General features: G+C 42.1%; 1 protein-coding gene across 4 annotated transcripts; it reads left to right on the top strand.

Moving 5' to 3' along the window:
* Nucleotides 1-1303: 1303 nt before the first annotated feature.
* filip1b (filamin A interacting protein 1b) lies at nucleotides 1304-23202 on the top strand. Of its 4 annotated transcripts, XM_027000768.3 has the most exons (8): nucleotides 1304-1751; nucleotides 10229-10475; nucleotides 10815-10985; nucleotides 11374-11552; nucleotides 15846-18651; nucleotides 18795-18859; nucleotides 19499-19556; nucleotides 22153-23202. In XM_027000768.3, the coding sequence occupies exons 2-8, from the start codon at nucleotides 10230-10232 to the stop codon at nucleotides 22171-22173; spliced, it is 3546 nt and encodes a 1181-aa protein (XP_026856569.3). In that variant the 5' UTR covers nucleotides 1304-1751; nucleotide 10229; the 3' UTR covers nucleotides 22174-23202. The 4 variants fall into 4 exon arrangements, with proteins under 4 accessions (XP_026856569.3, XP_026856570.2, XP_026856568.2 ...); XM_027000769.3 differs by lacking the exon at nucleotides 18795-18859; XM_027000767.3 differs by lacking the exons at nucleotides 18795-18859; nucleotides 22153-23202 and having other exon boundaries at nucleotides 1305-1751; nucleotides 19499-20658.
* Nucleotides 23203-23252: the final 50 nt, after the last annotated feature.

The raw sequence follows: 23252 nt of genomic DNA, 5'->3' as shown, positions 1-23252 counted from the left end.
ATACATATGAGTCATCTTCTATACAGATGTGATATTGAGTGCAGACCACCAGCTCTGGGCTATAAATACAGAATACTTCTGTTTTACAGCAGTAAACATGTCTCCCATTGCAACCAGTTCATGACATCATAAGGGTGTACTGGTGGCGGGGTTTAATCAAAACACACTAAGCATGTCTTGATCGCAATTTTGGCAGACGTCTCCGTAATATCATTATGCAGCCATCTGTGGACATATACATGTGTCCAGCCTGACAAATATTCTATATACAAGTAAATTATTAGACTGCTGTTTTATGTTTAGTCTGAGGTGTGGGTGGCGTGTTGGGCTGCGGTGTGGGTTAAATTTCTTGAGATTTAAGTCCACTGTGGGTCCATAGAAACATTGCAGTACAGAGCACAAGACTTCGGTGTATACATATTACACATATATTAAGTCATTTAGATGATGACTTTGATCACAGTGGCTTAAATAACCAAAATGTGGTAGAGTCTCTCCCAGAGCAGCTCTGGGATAAAGTGAGATGCTTGAGGATTGAATGTCACTAGCCACTAACCCACATCAAGTCTGACTCACAGCCATCACAAGTTTCCTAATGACACCAAGAAACATGATCAGAGGTAGTTATGCACAAGCTCAGATATGCAAATGGAGAAGTTAGCATTGAATCATCTTGTCCTATTCAGTTGAGTAAACAAAGATGACTGATAATTGGAATGAGCACATGACCCACACCATGGTGTCTGTCTAATCAGGTACTATGGTCAGCTGGAGATGAACACTAAGCAAGACTTTATGCCTGACCACTTTATTTTCAGGGAACGCACGCAAACACCAGGTTCAGCCATTTCATCACGAGTAGCCTAAAGCACCTTAGTGTCGGTGATTGTAAACTGACAACACTTCGGTGAGAGGTTCATAAACGCTAATGGCTCAATCTTTCACAGCCCTTGTTTCATCTGCTTACGAACAACAGCAGAAAACACAGTATGGCCCTCTTTTTGTTTATCATTTCCAATCTCACTTTGCCTCGTGAAAACTTTAATCTGATGAATAATGTCTGAATCTACATTTTATATGGAACTACAGCCTTTGGCTTTCATGGCAAATTGCGCGCCAGTGTTTACCAAATCCGTTTCTGACAGATTTGACTTATATGACTTGCTGGACCGGTGGACCCTGTATTTATGGGAGTTGTAGAGCTCAGCTGTCGGAGGGGCTCAGAAAAGCCTGCCGCAATCTATTCAACTGCTAGCAGCGATGAGTGACTGAGAGCGTAGTTTAAATATAGCACCCGCACTCTCTGACACACCACTCCTCTCTGAGAAACGTAACGGAAGAGAGGGAGCCCTCTGCTACGCTCCGATACCCCAAGCTCCCTACTTACTGGGAGTTTGGAGGCGGACGAAGAGCTCAACTGTTTTGAAGGCGAGTGTCGAAGGAGAAACTCTGACCACCTCCTCTTCCCGATTGGTCGGTCTCTCTCTCTTTGTCTCTCCCGCTCTCTCTTCTCCTCTAAGCATGTCAGAGTCGCCGTGCTGGCTCAGAGACTTCAAGAGGGGACAAAACGCAGACCTCACACACGCTGACGCTGCCTGCGTGTGCCTTGCAGAGGAAGCAAAAGCGGGAGGAAGAAGAGCACATAAAGAAAGGAGAGGGAGAGGAAGAGAAGGGACAGAAGACAAATTGGTCGTTTAGCAGGATCTCATCGGCTTTATCAGAGCCCTCATCCTCGGAACCAGTGTGAAAAGGTAAAAAATTGTTCTTGCTTCTTAATTGATGTCTGACCTTCAGATTTTAGTTTAAGGAACTGTGCTGCTCTGAAGCTGGGCTACTATGCTTCATTTGCTCATACAGCAGTTTTTTTTTTCATTGATTCATTATATTTTCACCAGTGAGTTTACTAGTGAGTCTTGATTTCTGTCTGGGTCTCAAACATTGCAGTACTGATTAAATTTGATGTTATTATTAACTCATTGATGTGAGCTCCATGTCAATTGGTCTTGAAGTATTCTGGATTTAAATAACATTCAAAGCTCTGGCTTGAACTGGAAGTCACAGTCGGCTCAGGAAGTACTTGATTTGGTGTTTTCTTTATCACATATCTGAGTGGAGGCATGCTTAGCTCCAGAGTTGTGAGAGTTAAGTGAAATGCTAGCTGTTGGCCACATCACAACACATGAGGGAAAGCGAAAATGATAATGCCATAATGTCATAAGTCAGACTTTTCAGACACTACGACTCAGAATTCTCTCTGAACTTTGAGAACTGTCCAAACATTTTGATTGTTGAGCAAGAAAAGTCTGTTCAAGAACCAGACACATTACTATCCAGAGAGAGAGGGGGGCACAAACACACACACACACACACACACACACACACACACACACGCAAATACACACACACACGCACACACTACAAATAAACACACACACAGACACACACACACACACACACCACACACAAAACACACAATCTGACTGCGTGGGAAAGAACGTGATTTATTTCAGAATCCCCATAGTAATACAAGAGAATATAACATGTATAGTGGTTAAACTGGGGATTTGTCCTTAAAGTCATGCCACTGTCCTCATTCCACAGAAATCTGATTTGAGCTTGTGCTTTTCATTTAGCTGTCAACAAGATATACATGCAGTATCTCAATAAAGACTAGATTCCTTGGGGACACTATAAGACAGAAATCCGGAAACATCTCCTATGAATATAAACATATTGTTGGAGGGCTTACTTACCTCATAGGTTCTCAAATATCCACACCATCCATATATCTTAAAGCCGAAGCACTTTGTACCTCCATGTAAAATACTCCAGCAAAACATTTTCTGTGTAACAAACAGTAACACACACCCCAACTCCACATTCAGTCTTCCTGTGATGAATTGTCAGATTAATGTCCTTCATTGTCAGCATTATGGATTGTTGTGCTACTGGGAAGCGTTGATGTTTACAGTGCCATGCCTCTCTGCCACCTGGTATAAAAAGTGATGGCCATCTTAAACGCCTCAGTCCCGCAGGCCACAGGAATGACTAACGGAATGTTTCCTTTTAAACCGTGGAACGCAGGTATCATTACTTAGAGAGTGGCCGCTCACTACACAATAAGGTACGGCCCATGAGATCAGTATCCAAATTCAGGTCAGCCATCTTTGGTGGGGTAGAGGAAAACAGCGGCATCGGACCGCTTGCCCACACCGTCGGCATGGCAGCTCAACACAGAAAAGATGAGTTGTGTTTGTTTATTTTTAATTTATTTAATACCGTGACACAATTACATAACGCATAACAGTGGAAAGCTACATGACACCCTCAAGTTAAAATATTCCGATGTATAAGACCCACATTTATACATCCTCTGTGCAGAGGGATATTAACCTCCTGAGACCTGCACTATATTGTTTGGTGCACTTTTAAATAGTTCCTTCCTATTTAGCACCTGGCTACTGCGGAAATTAAGCAGGGACTTAGAACAGGAAGTACTTTTTTTGCGAAAAGATGTAATGCGTTTGTATGAGGATAGCAAGCTTGTCTTAACATCATTTTAAAACTCCAGTAGTCTCAGAGGACGTACGAGGCAAAATAAGTGGCAGTGAACACAAAATAATATTGTTTATATGCTGACAATGTGTTGCAACAAAGCATGCATAATCTTAGTCATAACAAAGCTCACAGGGCTACAAATAAAGAAACTAGACTTAAATACTATTCATGAGCAGTGAAGTGAAGTGACTGAAATGAAGAGTGTGTGTCTGTATAAATTTGATGGCCCAAGCCAAGCAGAGGCAGCGGCAGGGCATGTCTCTTAAACTCCCAAGCAAAGGATGCAGGGGTAACATTACTTCATAGGACCCAGAAGAGCTAGCCTGACCCCTCCCCCCCGACCCCCAACAAAAATCATCTCTGCTATCACCTACACTTACATTTTTCAAGTTTCTCTAAATGTAAAGTGTCCCGCTAAGAATGTTATGATAGCTGTTGCTACAAACCTCCGTCAAGCTTCTCGGACCACTGAGATATTTTCTCTGAGACTCTAAAGTAGAACACTTACGCAAATGTAAACCATAAAACAGGCGAGTGATAAAAGATAATTCTAAAACTTGGTCATAAATACTGGAGACCTAAGACATAGTCAGCATTTGTTCACTCTCCTTCCCCTAACACTCTCTCTCTGTCTATCTCTCTCTCACTTTCTACTTTATGAGGGAAATGATCTCATCTCCATCCAGGCAGAAAGGCATTTGAGACAAGCCTTCCTGACTACATCTGGCTAGTGATGTCACTCTTTTAGACAGGGCTGGCTCAGAACAGTCGTGCAGATAAAACCCCATGAACTTATCACTCACTCTCACTTATCGATCACACTCACTCAGCCAGCTAGCCAGTGAATGCCTTCTCCTCATTCTCCAATTTCACTTGCTTTCGTCTATTTAAAATGTCTGTTGAAACATAGTGAAATATGAAGCCGATTATTACAGAATTACAGCATTCTTGAGTCATGTTTCTCGCACTGGCTCAGTGGAGCCAGTATGAGAGAGTCTTTCTCTTCTGCCTTCATAGGCACTCCAGATGAGTTAGATTAGGGTTTGAACCAGGGAAGCTTTTTTATGATGTCTATTTTTATATTCATCCTGGAGCAATGGCCCTCTATCCACTGTGGCTCTCTCTGGCCACCCGTTTAAGATGACCTGGAACCGGGTCATGTTCTAGAGAGGGCCGCATGAACGGACCCCGACAGAAAGTCCCTCATTGGCTGCAGTAGGTTTTGGACTACTCAGTCATGTGCAGAATCAGAGGCAGATACTGTATAACATCATAGCTGCATATTTCAGTCTTAATGTGGTCTGTAACTCTACATCTTATATCAGTCTGGTAGGATTCAAGTTCACAAGCATAGACACAGATGAGTGTATACTTATCAAGTTTTTTTCTTATCTTATCAAGTTAACCCAAATACATTCACGTTTCAGCACCAACATTCTAGACTTTAAAAATACAAATATTGAACCTCTCCATGGAACGTGACATTCAGTGCTACCTCCCTCACATGCTGAAGATACATGACAGCACAGACACTTTGGAAGCAACCAGATCGAAGATGTGTGAATGAGACTGCTGGATTTCTGATCTAGCTTCAGAGACTCGAACCTGTCCTGTGATGTGTCAGGCTGGGCACCTCAATCCACCTTTATACTCCTGTGTATTAACAGCAATCCTGAATAGAAAACAGTGTGAACGTCTGAACCCAGGAAACATGGGCAGGCCAAGAGCGACCTTTTCACAGAGTCTGGCCCCTACAGATGGTACAGGGTGTGTATTTCTCTATCAGAGAACAGGCATTTTAAGATAATAATTTCTACCACTTTTTGTCTATGATTAAGACATATCGATTAACAAAATCTGAGCGGAGTCTGAAATGACTGAGTTCTCTCCGTGATTTGACACTTTTCCATAGTGTTTGCTGTGACACCTTCTGCTAGATCAAGTTGCCGAGACCCCTTCTCCCCCTCTTTGTTCCACCACACCCTTGTCTGTTCAGGGATCACAGGAGGTCAAACTGAGAGACGCCAAAGGCTTGTCAGAGGGGAAAAAAGGCAGCAGTGTAGAGGAAGAGTAAAGTCCCACTACAGCAACTCCGGTGACCTTCACATGACCCTTCAGCTTCCAGAACATTGCTTTTCTACTTACTTTTGTAAATCCAGAATACCATATCCAATAATACACTTGAGAAACCGTAACATTTCTTGGCCTACAACAGTTCCTGGAAGGGATTCCTCATACTTTGGCACACCTTGTGATGACCTTTGCACTGCTATGGATTTGCAAGTTTTGCTTTTTTGCTGTTGTTGTTGCTCCTCATCGAAGTGTCGCCGCCTGTAAGCATCAGAACTTCCAGGAATGTGAATCTGAATTACGCCCTGCTAGGCTAAAAACAGATCTGACCTTGCAGTCTACCAAAATGTTAATGTTAAATAATAAGTGCTAATGCCAATTCTAAGGCCTCTCCAAAAAGGGCTCTTGAGCGTGGACCTTTTCAGCTTGTGTTTCCCTTGTTTAGTCACATTCCTGCTGTGGCTGAACCAAAGCTTCTTCTCAGGCATTTTCTTCCAGTACCATAGAATTATGGTGGTGGGGGTTGGACAACTTGCAGCACCTGTCACTACCATGTTTTATTGCAGCTAACTAGACAGACTCCCAGTTTGGTCCAAAGGGGGTGGACATGGCTGGAATGTTCTGGTATGTTTCTTCATTAGGTCCTTTGGCAAAGCCTGGCTGCTTAGGCGCTTATTGCTCTTCCTCTGATACACATCAAATGTTGCATCTCCAAGAGTGTACGACAAAGTGTCTCCTCTTCTGACGTATGAAGCAGACCTGACGTATGTAGCAGACCACATGTCATGGGGCAGCCTAAGAGAGGGTGGCAGGTGAATGCCAACATTTATCCAGGAGAGGATAAAACACTGCGGCTCCATGTCTGTTTATGTCCCAGAGCAATTACGGAAGCTTTGTCCAGCTGGCAAGAGCTGGTTTTTGTGTTCCCAGTTTAGCTTCACTGCCATGCCAACAGTTTGTGTGTGTTTGTGTATGACAGCATACCCAAGCTCTGGTTGATAGCTACAGCTATATATAGATGTTTCATGTGCATGTGGTGCTAAATGCCTTTCTCGAAAATACCTCAAGAACCCATGGAATTAATTATCGCAAGAGCAGCATGTATATTAATGTTCAGTCTCTCCAACCTCAGGCGGTGCGGGTTTGCTCACAGGCGTTTGGTATAGTGGGCTCCCTGCAGATATGGTGTGAAACTGAATCTTTGCCAGGCGTGGCCAAGTTGATAACCGATGATGCCTTTTGATGCACCAGTTGGGGAGGGTCTCTGTAAACACCTCTTAAATCTAACATGCAGCTGTGGATACTATACAGAGACCATTCAAGGAGTAGCGGTCTCTCTCCAGAGTGGGGTCTCTGTCAGGAGTAGAGGTTTCTCCCAGGAGTGGGATTTTACTAATGGTGGGATTAATACCACTGTCCACACTCCCAGGACAATGATTGTGCACCATGCAGAGAATTTGTGCAACTATTTTCAGTATTTCAATGCCACATCATCAGACAGATATCAACTTGACAAAAATATAACCACTATAATTTAGTGTTATACTCTGTGGCAATCATGTGAGCTCATAGCTCAGTACTCATCTGAATTGCAGAAATAGTAATGAAGAACCACAAAGGTATCCAGGACCTATTTGTAGATATTTTCACATGGATACAAAATGACAATTACATAGTTAGTGATATATAGACTGTATAATGAATTGGCTGTAGAAATATCTGAGATATTATAGTGATGGGCTATTACTTTAACAAACACAACTAGCATTGGTGTTTGGAATGGTCACAAGTTCAGAGCTATATGATATACAATCTCTCTGTGAACAGCACACTGATATAGCCCTCACTTCTCACCCTGACCACAGGAAGAGGGTTGAAGTACAAATCCATCCATCCCTTAGAATAGAGGCAGCATGCTCACCCACTCCCCTGTAATAACTATTAATAACCAAAACACTAAACTTTCAGCTAAATCTGCTTTTTTTTTCGGTGTCACACACCGTGCTCATTAGCAGCTCACCAGAAATTCAGTACCCTCCTGAAGGTTCCATCCAGCCACCACCAAGCCCACTGCACTCGAGCACTGACCAGAACGATGTGGCCATAGAGGCACTTGCCAAATTATCTCCACAAGTTTAGACAATATGTAAGCCCCTAATTGTCCAAGCCACTAAAGATTTGGACCTTGTCTGGATGACAGTGCTGTCACACTTGGACTCTGTCATCCCATTCTGTCATCCCGTTAGTGACTTTAGCTAATGATCTCGCTGCCCTGATCCTGGACTTTTACATCAATCGTCTATAGATTAGAATGTGCACGATGCTCAAATGTTACTGCAGCATGGGGAGGTCTTGCAAACGCTGGCTCTCTGCAAATCAGGATTTGAACGAGGCATGGCTCTGGCACAGTGCAAACCGTGAGTACGTCTTGGTTTGATAATGGAAACAGTGGACTCGGACTCCATACTGAAGCACAGGAGAGCAGTGTCACACCAGTGCAGCCAGACTGCAGCTCTTGACACTGAAGTGGTGTCACAGTATGTGTGAAATTTATGATAAGCTTAGGTCCCAGCCCCACAAGGTTGAACTCCTAATGTAATATATATCCCACATCTTAGAAAGTCAAGTGATATAACCCTTGTGGTTTGTTGTAAATGTTTATATGTTTTGTAATGGACTAAAATGGTGGACAAAAAAAAGGTCTTTAGGCATTGTTATAGCCTGCAATTATTTTGAGAATACTTGTGAATACTTGTGAAGGCTCATAATAGCTTGATATGACATCTGGGCTGGTTGTTAATGCCAGGAAGTGTATGTTTAGACCTTGTGTAGAATTCACAACATCTGACCGGGAGTTAGGATAAATATAAATATAATTGTTACTGACTCCTGCAGACTGAAAGGCTGTGTCTCAAATCACACTCTATATTCCTACAAATGTGTGTCCTTGACCATGTACTAGATGAAGTTTTGAGCAGGTGGTGGCTACTGAGTGCAAAAATGGTCCAGCATTTCAAATTCATTGTTTTGACTACTAAAAGATTAGGAGTACATGACACAGTATGTGATTTGAGACAGCCATTCTCTGCTCCATGTGTTGTTAGAGGTTAGGCAAGGCAGGCCGTGCCTGAGGCGAGCGCAAACACTGGGTCACGCGTCTAATCATCACACATCCTGCAGATCACGTAGGGGATTGGGGAGGGAGAGAGGTAGTGTGGGAGCCTGCTCTGAGCGGACTCTGGGGCTAGGGGTCAGGGGTGGTGCATGAGATCATCAGAAAGGTGTGGTAGATGTGCTGTTGACAAAAAAATGCTGATGTCATACTTGACCTTATTGTAGATTATGTGAAGCTGCTGAGAGGCATTCACTCACTGCTAGCTTCTCATTTCCCTCTCTCTCGCTCTGTCTCTCTCTCTCGCTCTGTCTCTCTCGCTCTCTTGGGGGAAATCTCTCTCACAAATCAATCCAGGGCTCGAGTGCGTGGGATCAAGAGAAATGGGCCTAATGAAAATTTACTGCGAAATACAGATTTACTGCAAAATACAGAGTGAGAACATATTAGATACTGCCAGCGAGAACATATTAGAAGTGGGGCTCAGTGGCCAAACTCCAACTCAACGTTTCACTCCCACAACATGACATCTGTGTACCTGCACGGTGTGCATGGGGAGTTTGGTGGAGAAAGCCGCTCACTAAGTTGCTTTTGTGTCTGCCTTGCTAGCAGAAGACCATGGACCAGCACTGTTTGTTGATTCACATTCTCTAACACACCTGTTTATCTGGTAATTAACTTTTTAAATCAGGTGTCTGAGCAGGCCTATCACCAAACAGTGCTGGTGATATAGTGGTGCACTATAGGACCAGAGCTGGACACTCCTGACATGTACTCTCACTGGCTGTCCCTTAACTGGAGAGCTCAGATGATAAGCCTCTTAGATTTTCCACCAGACAATAAAGTAGTGAAAGGGATGTTTGGACGTGAAACGCGAAGAAAAAATATGCAGTTGGACCGTAGTGATTTCAGGGCTTGAGCATACACATTTACCACTGGCCTTTTATTTAAAATGTCAACAGCCGCTAGAGAGACCCTGAAGTATGCATGTATTTCTTAATCAATGCAGTGACTTCATGGCTCATGCATTAGCTAAGCACAGAGAGTCACCACTGACTGCCAAACAGCTCAAGTTGCTGCAAGATGTTTACTGATGCCTGGTGATGTCAAATGATTGAGCTGGTTTGGTCTTCACACAAGCACCTGTGCTCAAATAAGAGTTTGTCTGACTTAAAAACATCAACACTATTAAGGTTGTTCCTTCAGGGTCATTTGTCAGGTTAAAGGTGATAAACCAGCCAAACAGATCCTGCAATGTGGTACAGTCAGTTAGAGATTAGAAGTTCTGTGTGCAGTAAACCTCAGATTCACTAACAGAAAAAAGTAACAAGATGAAATATGGGTTTGTTTGCTCAAAAGAATTTTGTTCAAAGATACTCATGGGGTAATTGTAGAGGTGCCTAAATTAAGAATCTCAGGAATGAGATTAAGTGTGAATGTGGCAAATATTAGAAGTTAAAATTGAACAAATCCATGTCTTCTGGTTAGAATGAGGTCCAGGACCAGTGGAATGGAGGCTCATGACAGCGGGCGCCTGAAGGTCAAAAGCTTCCGGAAAGACGAGGAGAAAGGAGACATACAGGAGCTGATGAAGAACACTCACACCACTGAGACAAACAGGGGGAGCAAGGAAGAGAACACTGGACCGGTGAAGATGCCGAGGAGAGCAACACTGACAGACCTCTCGAAAGAGAAGCTGCTTTATCTGCTCAGCGTCATGGAGGGAGAGGTGCAGGTGAGACTATTTTTCAAATAAAAAGCTATTATTTCAGATATCAATGGTTTAATCATTGAAGGTAAATGTATTATTATTTTGCTAGAATTACATGATAACGCAGATGTTGTCCAAGAGATTGTGCATAAATGCTGAAATCAAGAATTTTGTGGTACAGTGTGTCTCATGATAAATGGCTCCCTCTTGTGGTTGATTGTAGGATGGTACAACGGACAAACACTGGATTCAGTCAACCATGATTTTATGACCTTACTCATACTACTGGTGTGTCATCCAACTCTTTGATGTAGTCATTAGGCCATAATGACAGTAATGATTTTAATGACTTGCCCTCAACAGGCTCGTGAAGATATTATTCATATGCTGAAGTCAGACAAGACGCAGCCTGAGACCCTGGAGGCTCACTATGGATCTGCTGTCCCCGTCAAACCTCTGCAGGCCCTGCAGAGAGACTGTCAGCTCTCCGGCGGGAAGCCCATTGATGACGTCTATGAGATCCCCATGTTGGAGGTTAGAGGCACCTCTCAAGGAGACAGCTGCCTTCAAATTCATGTCTTACGCTGGGGCAAAGCTGTTCAGTCCTTGTTCCTCAAGGGCCTGTTCATGCAGATTTTCCATCATGTCAGTATCTAGGAGTCAGGGGTGATGACACAATGACAATGGAATTATTTACTCCGCGATTATAAAAACCTGGAAGGGTTTTGGATTCACGGGCCGGGATTCAGTGTCAGGGTTGCAGAGGGTGTAAATTGATTTGTAATACAATCCTTAAAATCACTGCGGTTAAATTTACACATCCATTGCATGGCTGACACAGGTGAGTCGGGTGGCAGGCTGGGTGGTTTGTGTTCTTCAGCAGTCTCTGATGCACTGCCCTGGGTGTGCTTTGCGCCTGCAGCTGGACCGCCTGGAGGAGAAGCAGCGGGAGACGTACAGGCGTATGCTGGAGCAGCTCCTCCTGGCAGAGAGGTGTCACCGTCGCACCGTTGCCGAGCTGGAGAGCGAGAAGCGCAAGCATGCCGACTACATGAACAAGAGTGATGACTTCACCAACCTGCTGGAACAGGAGCGTGAGAGGTGAGATGGCACCATTCCTCTGGGTGTGTGTGTGTGTGTGTGTGTGTGTGTGTGTGTGTGTTCTCCCTCTCAGAATCCATTCACTCCACACATAGCCCATCCTCATTATAGGTCAGGGGTCTTAAAATAACCTGCAATTCCAGCAACTCACATAGTTTGGGGTTGTTCAGCTTTAGTTACATTACACTAAGGCCCCCGTACAGAGGTACTTGAAGTTCAAAGAGCAGCAGAGAACTCCAGGTATAGCGTGGAAGGAACCAAAGTCAGCAAAGCACTTTTGGGGCTCAGAGAGCCCCCCACCCACTCTGAAAGCCCCACCGGTTGGGGGGAGAACAATCTATGCTCACTTGATGAGATGAATAACTCCAGCCAAGGACAAACGATACAACAACCAGCTCAGAGCGGTAATGGGTTTTCTAACAGCTCAAGTTGGAAATGTGATGCTATAATGTGCATGTCAGTGATCTGGAGCCAGTCAGCACAGACTCAAGAGTGAGATTAGAGTGCTGGGACATACAGGATGTGCCATGACCACAGACCACTTCTTCAACATGCGAGTAGACAAGGGCTGTTTCTTATTTCTCATTAATAAAATACAATGCTGTATCGCAGACGCACACACACACACACACACACACACACACACACACACACACACACACGGGCAACTTCTTCGTAGAGCATTGTGAGAGGCCAAACATGTCAGGACAGGGGTATTGTAATGTCCAGGGCCCATCTGATAAACCCCCTGCTGTGGTGATAGCTATCAGACTTCTCTCTGTGCCTGTCACGGATGCATATGGAGCATGAGACTGAGGGGTCGGCCAGTGGAGATAGCTGGTCGCCCATGCACACACTGCTGTGCTGAATTCTCACAGTGTAGCATGCACGGAGCTCCAACTGTGTAGATCATCACAACAACAAACGAATCCCTGGATGTTTTTAAATCACAGTGGGTGTCCGAGGAGAAGCAAGCCTTTGTAAACATCTGTAAACAGAGCCAGAGTTTAGAAAATCATTACTTTTAACAATGTAATCTAATCATAGAAATGATTTATTGTTACGTCTCTATCTAATCTTAAAATTTGTTACTAATAGAGTTTAATATCATCCAATATATGTGAGGTGGCGTTTGTCACTTCTTGGAAAACACACTGCCACAAAATGACATGCTGCTTTTGCCACATGCTTGTGTTATAAAGGTCTCGTTGTGCACATTAAAAGGGCAGTGAACTCCTGTTGAGGGCCATTAACAGCACACAATTATGGAGAGCTGACACAGAGTCTGCTATCCCTGCTGGCTGGAGCAGAGCAGAGCTCCGATTTTCCGTATGACTTAAAACTTCAAAAACCTTTCAAGCACATGCCTGTTTCACCTGGTCTTTCCTTAATAACTTAATAATGCTACTCATGTTGACTGCTAAAATAATAAGAATAGATTAAGAATAATAATATAAATTTTCAATTAAAAATAATATTTAGCCTTTAAGGTAATACCCATTGTGATACCAAATTGATGCATTATGTGTTTGTGTATGTGTTTGTTAATTAAAGATGTCGATTATATGTGCTGGAACGAACAGTCTACGATTTCATGGTATATCAGGCATGGACTGAAAGGGACAGTCTGTGCCCTTATGCTGATTTAATCTTTCCCTTTTAAAGCTGGTTGCTGGGAGCCAGTTACCGATTCCCCTCTAAGACTGATGAACATTCTAAAAGAAAACAAACAAATAAATAAACAACAACAAAAACCACAGTGTGTGTTTTGAACCCTTAATTAGTACTTTGTTGCACCTGATGTTAGTCAAAGTAGTGCTAGTAATGCCTTTGTGATTGAACTAGAACTGAAGGACAGGAGTTCCTGGTCTTTTTAAAGCAGAGTAATTTGTGATGGGAGATTTGATTGTAAAACGAGAGCAACAGAAGTGTGACAGAATTTTAAAAAGCTGCCTCATAGTCAGTGTCTGGCCATATCTCGCAGATCCTTCATGTCCAGTCTTGGTGCTGGTCTTTCAGCAACATGTGAGCACATTCCTCTCTGATATCGTCATCTCAGAAATTCATCCAAAGCGACGCTCCACTGGCCCCGCAGCACCTGTGACTGAACAGCAGGGCCCCTAGGGCAATGCCCTCCAGAACAATTACAAGTATTGTATTTGCGGTTCTTGCCGAGAGGACCTAATTGCACTCATTGCCTCTGTGTACATCACCTTAGTTCGCTAGCTGCATTTTAATATCTTGTAATCTATGGTGTTAATATATTTTCTGTTGATTTAAATTAAAGGTAGAAGGTGTACTTTGAAGACAGCATGGGCAGGTTCTCTCACTGAAGCTGTGCATAATCTCTGACAGCTCGTAGCATTATCACTACAGCCTTTAGTAAATATAGCAAACTTCTAATATACATCTAACATTTTCTACCCAGTGCCCTATCGTATTTAGCTCTTATTAAAATAGGAAATGTAGATGAGAATGAAAGGTGTTTAGACTGTGTGGTCGATTTATGTGCTGCTTTTAAGTATTTTTGTTCAGGACCAGGGTAAACTGCATCTGTAACTGAAACAGCCTGGGTGTCCACTGTATCAGACATTCTGTTAGTTCTGATTAGGTGAAGGTTGATCTATTAAGTTCAGTGGTTACATCACCCTTGTTGCATTTACATGATTTGAGCTTGATAAGGTTCAGGACCATATCGGTGATCTTTCCAGACATTAAGGGATAGTATTAAAGTACATTTTTTTTGGACATATACATCATCCTATTCCTATTCCGTCCTATTGCGACACCAGACATCTCAGATCTGGGAAAATATTTACCTCATGGCAATTTCTGGTTGACAGAGGCTGAGCTGGCCAAAGAGCAAGTCTGGCATTGTTCCCCAACAAAACAAAACTTTTCTTTTGCATTGTTGTCCTGTTTCCATGGGAACACTTGGTTGCCAGAGAGGAGGGAAATATTTGGGTCATGCTGGACCCCCAGATTGCATGGCGTGAAAAGTGAAGCCCTGCGATCTTTGAACACTTTGATTGCTTGGTTTGTTTTTGTGCCCATTTCCTAAAACAACATCCTGACTTCAGTCTGAGCAAACAGTGAAAAGAGACTGAGGAAAGGCTTTGTGAAAAAAGCCCCCCCTCCAATTTAGGCCCCTCCTTCTCAGCCCAAACAAGGCCAAAACAATTCCATGCCTTATATGGAAGGATGATATCACCAGCTAGTAGAGCAATGCCTTTTCTTTACACAGCATTCACCTTTCACTGTGCACTGATGACATGTTTGGAATGTGAAAGCTAATTCTGCATGGTGCAGGGGCCCTTGACAGACCTGGCGGAAGTCTTAGCAGCTCATAGCCACAGACAGTGCAAAACACATTAGGCATGGACCCACCTGGAGTACTTCCCAGCTACAGGGTAAGTTCAAACTATGTTGAACATCGGAGGGATGTTTATGAACAAGCCATTGGATTCAGATTTGTTTGCAAGCCTTGTACTTTGGCAAGTACAAATTTGTATCTCAACAAGCTGCTGGATTTAATCTTTTTCTTAAGATCTGGAGGTAATTCGTACTCATTTGTGATGGTAAGGGAAGAACAAAAAGACATTTGTCCAGTAAGAAACTGATTAACTTATTTCTATGTTGTGGCAGACAGGCTGTGCTGATGTACAGGTCCCCCACAGAGCTGACACAGTGTAAACATTTACCAGCATGAGTTAACTTTTTGGTGCTGGGCATACTGAAGAGTATGGCTGTTTTAGGATTCTGCAGTCTTTTGGAGGCTTTCAAGCCATGTTACTTTGCACTGTCTAATAACACCTTGCAAGCATGTGGGGCAGAGTACTTTGCTGTGCGAGACAATCACATAAGTGCTAGGGAACAGCTCTGAGCCCTGCTGTGCTCTTTGGCATCAGGCATGCTTCCTTCTTGATTCTGCTTTGCATCCCTGCAGACCCTTGGAATTTAACTGTAAACATGTCTGCTTGGGTTTTCACAGAAATTGCAAATGCGGTTTGCATTTTTTTTTAGTAAAGCAAATCAGAGATCGTAGGGGGAAAACATCTTGTAAGAAAAGATTATGTGTTTTACTCTGAATAATAAAACTTTGTTGTTATACAGTTTTACTTGATGTGTATCTGTTATATTGTATATTGTTATATTGATGTTATATTCAGTCTTGACCCACATTTTGTCATCTTTATAAAGTCGATTATGGATAGATTATAGATAGATTTTTTAATAACACCATCCTTTTTGAAAGAAGATTTGATTTTCTATTTGATTCTGTGTTTGTTACAGACTAAAGAGACTACTGGAGCAGGAGAAAGCATACCAAGCTCATAAGGACAAGGATAACAGCAGACGACTGGAGAAAGTGAGAGAAGAGTTGGTGAAATTGAAGTCCTTTGCTCTGATGCTGGTGGAGGAGAGGCAGCTCCACACTGACCAGATTGATCAGCAAAGCCAGAAAATACAGGACCTCAGCAAAAAGCTGCAGGAGAGGGAACAAGACATCGAGAGCCTCACTAGTAAATCAAAGGAGGATATTCAGAAGATTCAGAAGCTGGAGGTGGAGTCAGAGCACAGGGCTGCCAAGTTTGCACAAGAACATGAAGAGATGACCACCAAGCTCTCCAATCAAGAGTTACAGAGCCGACAGCTGCGCTTGAAGTTGGCAAGTCTGTCATGCAGGATTGAAGAGCTGGAAGAGAGCAACAGGGTACTCCAGAAATCTGAGGAGAACCTCCAGGAGTTGAGGGACAAAATCAGTAGGGGAGAATGTGGAAGCTCCAGCTTCATGGCTGAGCTTGAGAATCTTCGTAAGAGAGTGCTAGAGATGGAAGGGAAGGATGAGGAGATCACAAAGACAGAGGCACAGTGCAAGGAGCTAAGAAGGAAACTCCAAGATGAGGAGAGTCACAGTCATGAGCTGAAACTTGAAATCGAGAAGCTGCAGAAGAGGATGGTAGACCTAGAGAAGCTTGAGACAGCTTTTACTGTGAGCAAGTCTGAATGCGCACAGCTTCATGCAAACCTAGAACAAGAGAAGACCTTGACAAAAAACTTAGCTCAGGAACTTGAGAATGTGAAAACACATATTAACGAGCTGGAAAGCTCTGAATCAAGGCTTGAAAAGGCTGAAGTTAACCTAAAAGATGACTTGACAAAGCTGAAGTCATTCACTGTAATATTAGTGGATGAGAGAAAGAACATGGTAGAGAGAATTAAACAAGAAGAGCGCAAAAGTGAAGACATGAGCACAATGCTTAAGACTGAGCAAAGCAAGGTCATGGAAGTCACAGAGAAGCTTATCGAAGAGAGCAGAAAGCTTCTGAAACTGAAGTCAGAGATGGAAATGAAAGTGTCCACTCTTGCAAAGGAGAAAAATGACCTGAGGACTAGACTAGCAAGTGAAGAGGAGAAACAAAAGGATCTATGTGCAAAGGTCATCCTAATGCAAAAAAGAATAGAATGTCTTGAAGAGACTGAAAGACAATCCTTCCAAAGTAAAGTTGATGTGGAAAAGGTGAGGTATCCAGATGAAGATAACAAGGTTAAAGAGCTGACTGAGGAGATTGAGAGGCTTAAGAACCGTCTAAAGCAGCTTGAGGTTGTGGAGGGAGATTTGATAAAGACAGAGGATGAGTATGATATGCTTGAAAAGAAGTATAGAACAGAGCAGGACAAGGCCAATGCCCTCTCTCAGCTCCTGGAGGAAATGAAGACACAGATTGCAAGGAACAAGGCAATAGAAAAAGGGGAGGCTGTAAACCAAGAAGCCGAGCTGAGACTGAAGTGCAAAATGGAGGAGGCCAAAACAAGAGATTTGCAAGCAGATGTTCTAGCACTCAAGGAGAAGATTCATGAGCTGATGAACAAGGAGGACCAGTTATCTCAGTTGCAAGTAGATTACACAGTTCTACAGCAGAGGCTTATAGATGAAGAAGACAAGAAAAAGATTATGAGCCAACAGATCCTAAACCTCACGAAAGACTTAGAGGTCACAAAACGCTACAGTCGAGCACTACGTCCTAGCATGAATGGCAGGAGGATAGTGGACGTTCCCCTTACTTCAACAGCTGTTCAGACAGAGGCAGAGAGTATTGAAGCTGTTGAAGAGGACACTCCAGCAGTATTTATAAGAAAGTCTGTCCTAGAAGAAAACCATGTTATGAGTAATTTGAGGCAAAAAGGCCTTAAGAAACCAGCTGTGCTAGACCGTTATCCACCTGCAGCTACAGAGTTAGGTATCCGAAAGTCATGGCTCCCTTGGATGAAGAAGAAGGATGTGATTACTGATGAGCAGGCTGGCTCAGACAAGACTGCCTACAAGATTGATAGAGATGCACCACCTCAGCCAACTGAGCTGACCATGTCTCAGAAACCAGGGAAACCACTGCATATCAGAGTGACTCCAGATCATCAAAATAGCACAGCCACTTTGGAGATCACCAGTCCTCGTGCTGAGGACTTCTTTTCGAGTGCCACCATTATACCCACTTTAGGGCTCCAGAAACCACGAATCACTATCGTTCCTAAGCCTATTACTGTGACATCCAAGGGCGCAACCACTGGAACATCATGTGGACCGGAAAGGACCATGTCTCCAGTGACAATTACCACCATTTCAAGAGCAAAGAGCCCCGATGGAAACAAGAGCCCTTACTCAGACGGTACAAGCTCCCCTGTATCGGTCATCACAGTCAGCACAAACCCAGTAACTCCACCGTGTGTCTCTCCAGAACCCCAGGAGATGACCACAGGCCGGGCTGTGCTTAAGGTAACCCCGGAGAAGCAGACGGTGCCGACGCAGATTCGTAAATACAACCCCAATGCTAACATCATAACAACAGAGGACAACAAAATCCATATTCACCTGGGGCCACAGTACAAAAGGCCTCAGGATGCTGGCAGTAGCCCCACTGTCATGGTGAGACCTCTCACTGTGAGTGCAGAAAGCAAGGAGACTGTCCCTACAGCAACAGTGCTACGCTCACCTCGACAGGCGTCCACTTCTGCAGTGAAGACTACCTCAGGCAAGATGACGAGCAGTATTACCATTACCCCCATCACCTCTGCTCCATCTAGACCTACCCAGTCTGTGGTGAGTAAATGCAAATAGGATGGTGCTTTGAAAAAATATAATGTTAAGCCCCTTGTTTGCTTTTAAGCATTTATCAATTACTAGAACTGTGTGAATTGTGTGGCCCTAAACAACATAATGATATACAATCTTCTACATTACAGTTGCTTCTGAAATGTTTCAAAATGATATCAGGGAGTCTCTGCTCCTTAGATAGCTCTCTGTCCAGGTATAGACAAGTCAAATACATTTCTTAAATATGACTTTAACTAACACTTGAATTAACTGTAATGTCAATCCCACCTGAAAGTAGTTATCTTGGATTCTTAAGAGTTTTATTTGGCACCAACTGACCAATCCCTAATTTTTAACCTGACATGAAATTAGCCTGAACTATTTGTTAGTGTTTAATAATAACTAATGCACATGTGACCAGATGTAAGCTAACATGCATATCACAACAGAATGTGATGCCCTCTACTAAAAATCACAACAGCTAATTATGATCCAGCACTTGTACATATCTCTTAAGTGCTCTTAAGGATGCATGATTAGAGTTAAGAACATTAAGTTATTAAATCATATCAAATATGAGAATTGAACAATTCCCTGAACAAACTTGCTTGAAACGTCAAAGAATCACAGTCTAATATGTTCTAATATGGTGGCCATCCCTTTCCCTAAATGTATTGAACTATGACACAAAGTATAGTACTTTATGCACAAATGAGAGATTCACTATGGAAGTGGAAGGATATTATATCCACAATGAAAGGGCTTGCCATCTTTAATACTTTCTGAATAGTAGCTGGTTTTATTTGACACATAAAAACACTTGTCTTCTTTTTTGTCATTCCTACACCACCAGTCCGGGGCGGATGTGCAGTCATCTCGGTGCGCAGCCACGCGAATCCCTGTGTCAAAAGGTATGAAAACAGGCAAAACAGTTCTGGGGCTCACCACAGTGTCAAGGATAGAGTCTCGTGCTGAAAGCCAGTCAATGAAAATTGAACTGAGGAAATCTGCAGTGTTCAGGTCTATAACCACAGCTGGGGGCAAGACCTGAGGTGCCACCACTGTGTAAATAGCTACTAAGAGGATGGTGCAAGACGGTCATGCGTAAGGGTCTTTTGGACCGAGTATTGTTATGATCTAAGCGCTACTGAGCCGCCAGTTTTCCGAGTGATATTATTGTAGATAAAAGCCCATGAGCACTCAGTGTTGTCCTGGAACTGAAGCACTTGTACAAGAAGGTAGGGAACCAAGACCTCCAGACACCATCCTCTTTTTGATTTTTTTTTTGGGGGGGGGGGGGGGGGGTTGATTGTGTTTGTATTTGTATTGTAAATATATGGCTTCAACATACTAATGTATATACATTTCACACTTGAATGGACTGAATCATATATCTCAGCATGTTTTTGGTTATGCTTAGTACAACATTTTTTTATCTGCTAGAGCACAATGTTACTAACACCTTAGCTCGATTCTTCTCTTAAATTGTTTTTATTCATGTTTTGTTTAATTTTAAAGTTGTGGAGGTTTCCAAGAAAATGCAAATATTATATTTAATATAATCGGTTATCTTTTATGAACTGACACCAAAAGTAAATAAACTGATATTTTTAAACCCTGAATTTTAATACATTGCCTTTCTTTTGATGTCATACTATTTTCATGTCTGAAGAGGATTTGTCAGTAAAATCTTGCACTGAAAGTGTATAAGGAAACCTCCATAAATTGTAACAAGTTAGAATCCATTATGCTTTATGTTACTGACTCTTCTGTACACAGAGCATGTTAACTACTTAAACAGCAGAATTTCACCATCATATTTTAAAAGACATGACAATCATTTTTCAAGAGCTTTTTTACTGCAAAATGCATCCAGCCTTATTTGAGTGACCCTTTCCTGCAGCAGAAAATGAGAAGAAATAACTAATATATCCTGTGTAATTATCCTTTTAGTAAACAATAGTAAATATTATTTATACTTAATAAACATACATCTTTCCATATTTTTTCATACCCATCACGTGTCAGAGGATTATTTCTTGGGCATCTTGTGCCACCTTCTGGTCACTCTTTTTCATTAGGGGCAACTTAAGATGTACCACATTGTCCATCAATTACATTGGATGACAACATCTGTTGCATATCTGTTATTTCATCACATTTGAACTGTCCTCAGAGATCTTTCTGTGCAACCAAAACCTAATTAGAAAATGTTCCAGTTGAAGAGCAACTGTAATAACATCTGTAATAACTGGATGATAGCACTGAGCAATATGAGTGCTGAATGCAATAGTAGAGACATGCAGATCGAAGGCATCCTCTATTGGTGCTGCACTTGATTATAAGCGTCTGGGAAACAAACCAACCAGCTGTGCAAGGGCAAAGCAACAACAGAGTTCAGTGGTTAAGGTACTGTACTAGTAATTAAAAGATTGCCAATGCAAGTCCCACCGCTGCTTAGTTGCCACTGTTGGGCTCCTGAGCAAGACCATTAAGACTCAATTGCTCAAAGTTGTATTCAGTCATAACTGTAAGTTGCTTTGGACATCAGATAAACATAAACAACAGCTCAGTATTGTTTTCATTCAGTAATACCTATTCGAGGCTTGTCTCTTGGTGTTGTATTGCTGATGTAATGTTGGATTATAGAATAAATAATGATGTCCACAATGAAATGGTTGCATCACACAAATCAGATTTGAGCACGAACCTTTAATGGTCACTTGTTGGAAATGTGTAATGGCAATTTAGTTTCAAGAAGGATATGGAAAAAAAGAGAAAAGGTTGGATATGTGTTGATGGATGTGCCACAGAGGCAAAGATGAGGATATCTGTGATAACCAAAAACTGTAAAAGATTAATCAAATCATTAGATCTAATGAAGAAGCTTGAAATGGAGATGTGAGATATTTATCAAAAATGTATGCAATATTTTTGCACTCACATTTTTTTGCTTCTCTAACTGATTCCATTCTCATCTTACCATCAATCATGGAAATTATATTATTTTCCTAATCTATTCTCATCTATTAACCAACTCTGGTTGTTTCACCAACACACAGCTGCTCATGAGGGCTAATGCTCAATTGTGTTATGTAAATTATGTTCTAAAACTTGAATATGAATTAAAGGCCCTATGTGTAGGATCAAACAACTTAAGGTGCTTTTGCCCGTCCATGTTTTTGTAGTTACAGACATTAACTAAAGTTATTTTATAATGACTGTCATTATATTATAATGTTCCTAAGGGTATTTTATAACAAACACATTTTAATCATTCAGTTTTACTTGTAGCACTTTTAAATTCCTTACATGTAATTTCCCAGAATTATAATACTGTAGGGACGCTCAAAGGAACCATTCTTGGGAAATACTCTTAATGAATTCACCAGTGTCAATGTCATTAATGATTTTGCACAACACCTACCACTAAGTAAACAGGCTAAGATTTAGGTACAACATGTGAGTTTAGAGTGCCTGTTCACATTCCTTGTTTTTACCCCGCAGAAAATGTTGTGCTCCACATGACTATTGAGCCTCGCTGAGACTGTGGTTTAGGCGTTAAGGCTGGCCAGCTTTCTAAACACCTCCTCTACGGAGTGGCCCAGTCAGCACCTTCACTGGCACGAGTGTCATCGGCAATCCCACTCTGAACTTTAACCTCTGGAGCCCAGCTATACTAGGAAGTCCAACAATTTGTATGTTGGTGAAATTTATGTTGGTGACATGCACAAAAATATGAAGTGTATAAATCTGTTTTGCTGGCGACACGTTTTTTTGTATGTGTGTTAAAGAGAGTCAGACGTGGTAGATTCAGTGGTGACGTATACAGTGAGGAGAGTCATGGAGAATAATTGGTTGCTGCTTTAACTATGTCAGCAGATTCCTTCAGGTCAGTCTTGTGACTGATTAAAGGCATTTCTCTCTAGGCCTGTAGAGATTAGTGAGACAGAACATAAATGCCGGAGAAAACATGATGGAGCCTACAGTTGCTGGCGCTTTGGTAACATGGAAAGCTAATGCATGTGATAGCAAGGATGTTTATTGTATATTGAATATTCTGATTTTGTCACATTCTACAAAAATGACAAATCAATTATTAGTATCTCATGATTACAGAAGTATAACAAGACTGATATTTGCCATTTCAGTGTGTATTTGGTAATTAGTCCAACTATTCTCATGCATATATGTCTTTCATGGCATAATGTCTTCAGAATGGTATGGAGGGACCCACAATAAGTATCTGCAGTCATTATACTAATTTAACCATTTTTCTATCCATAGTTAGTGTTTCCTTATTGCGTTGCTGTGAACATATATGAGCACTATATGATTTTACATTTGGAATAAATGCACACAATGACGCCTGTTTGAGCAGTGAGCATTTTGAGTGATAAGGACAAAGCTGTGTTTGGAAGTAGTTGTGCTTTTAAAATCAACAACAGTGGTAACTGAAGAAAACAAAGCCTATCACTAAGTCGATACAAAGGACCTACGGGCTATAGATTTACTTGTACATCTGCCACTTTGCAATTAAAGATGCATATAATCAAATACAGTGATATTAATTCCTTATTAATATGTAAAAATAGTTTACATAAGTA

Source organism: Electrophorus electricus, chromosome 7 (assembly GCF_041902795.1).
Source record: "Electrophorus electricus isolate QZ-2024a chromosome 7, ASM4190279v1, whole genome shotgun sequence".
Lineage (NCBI taxonomy): Eukaryota > Metazoa > Chordata > Actinopteri > Gymnotiformes > Gymnotidae > Electrophorus > Electrophorus electricus.
This window is presented reverse-complemented; position numbering and strand designations above follow the sequence as displayed.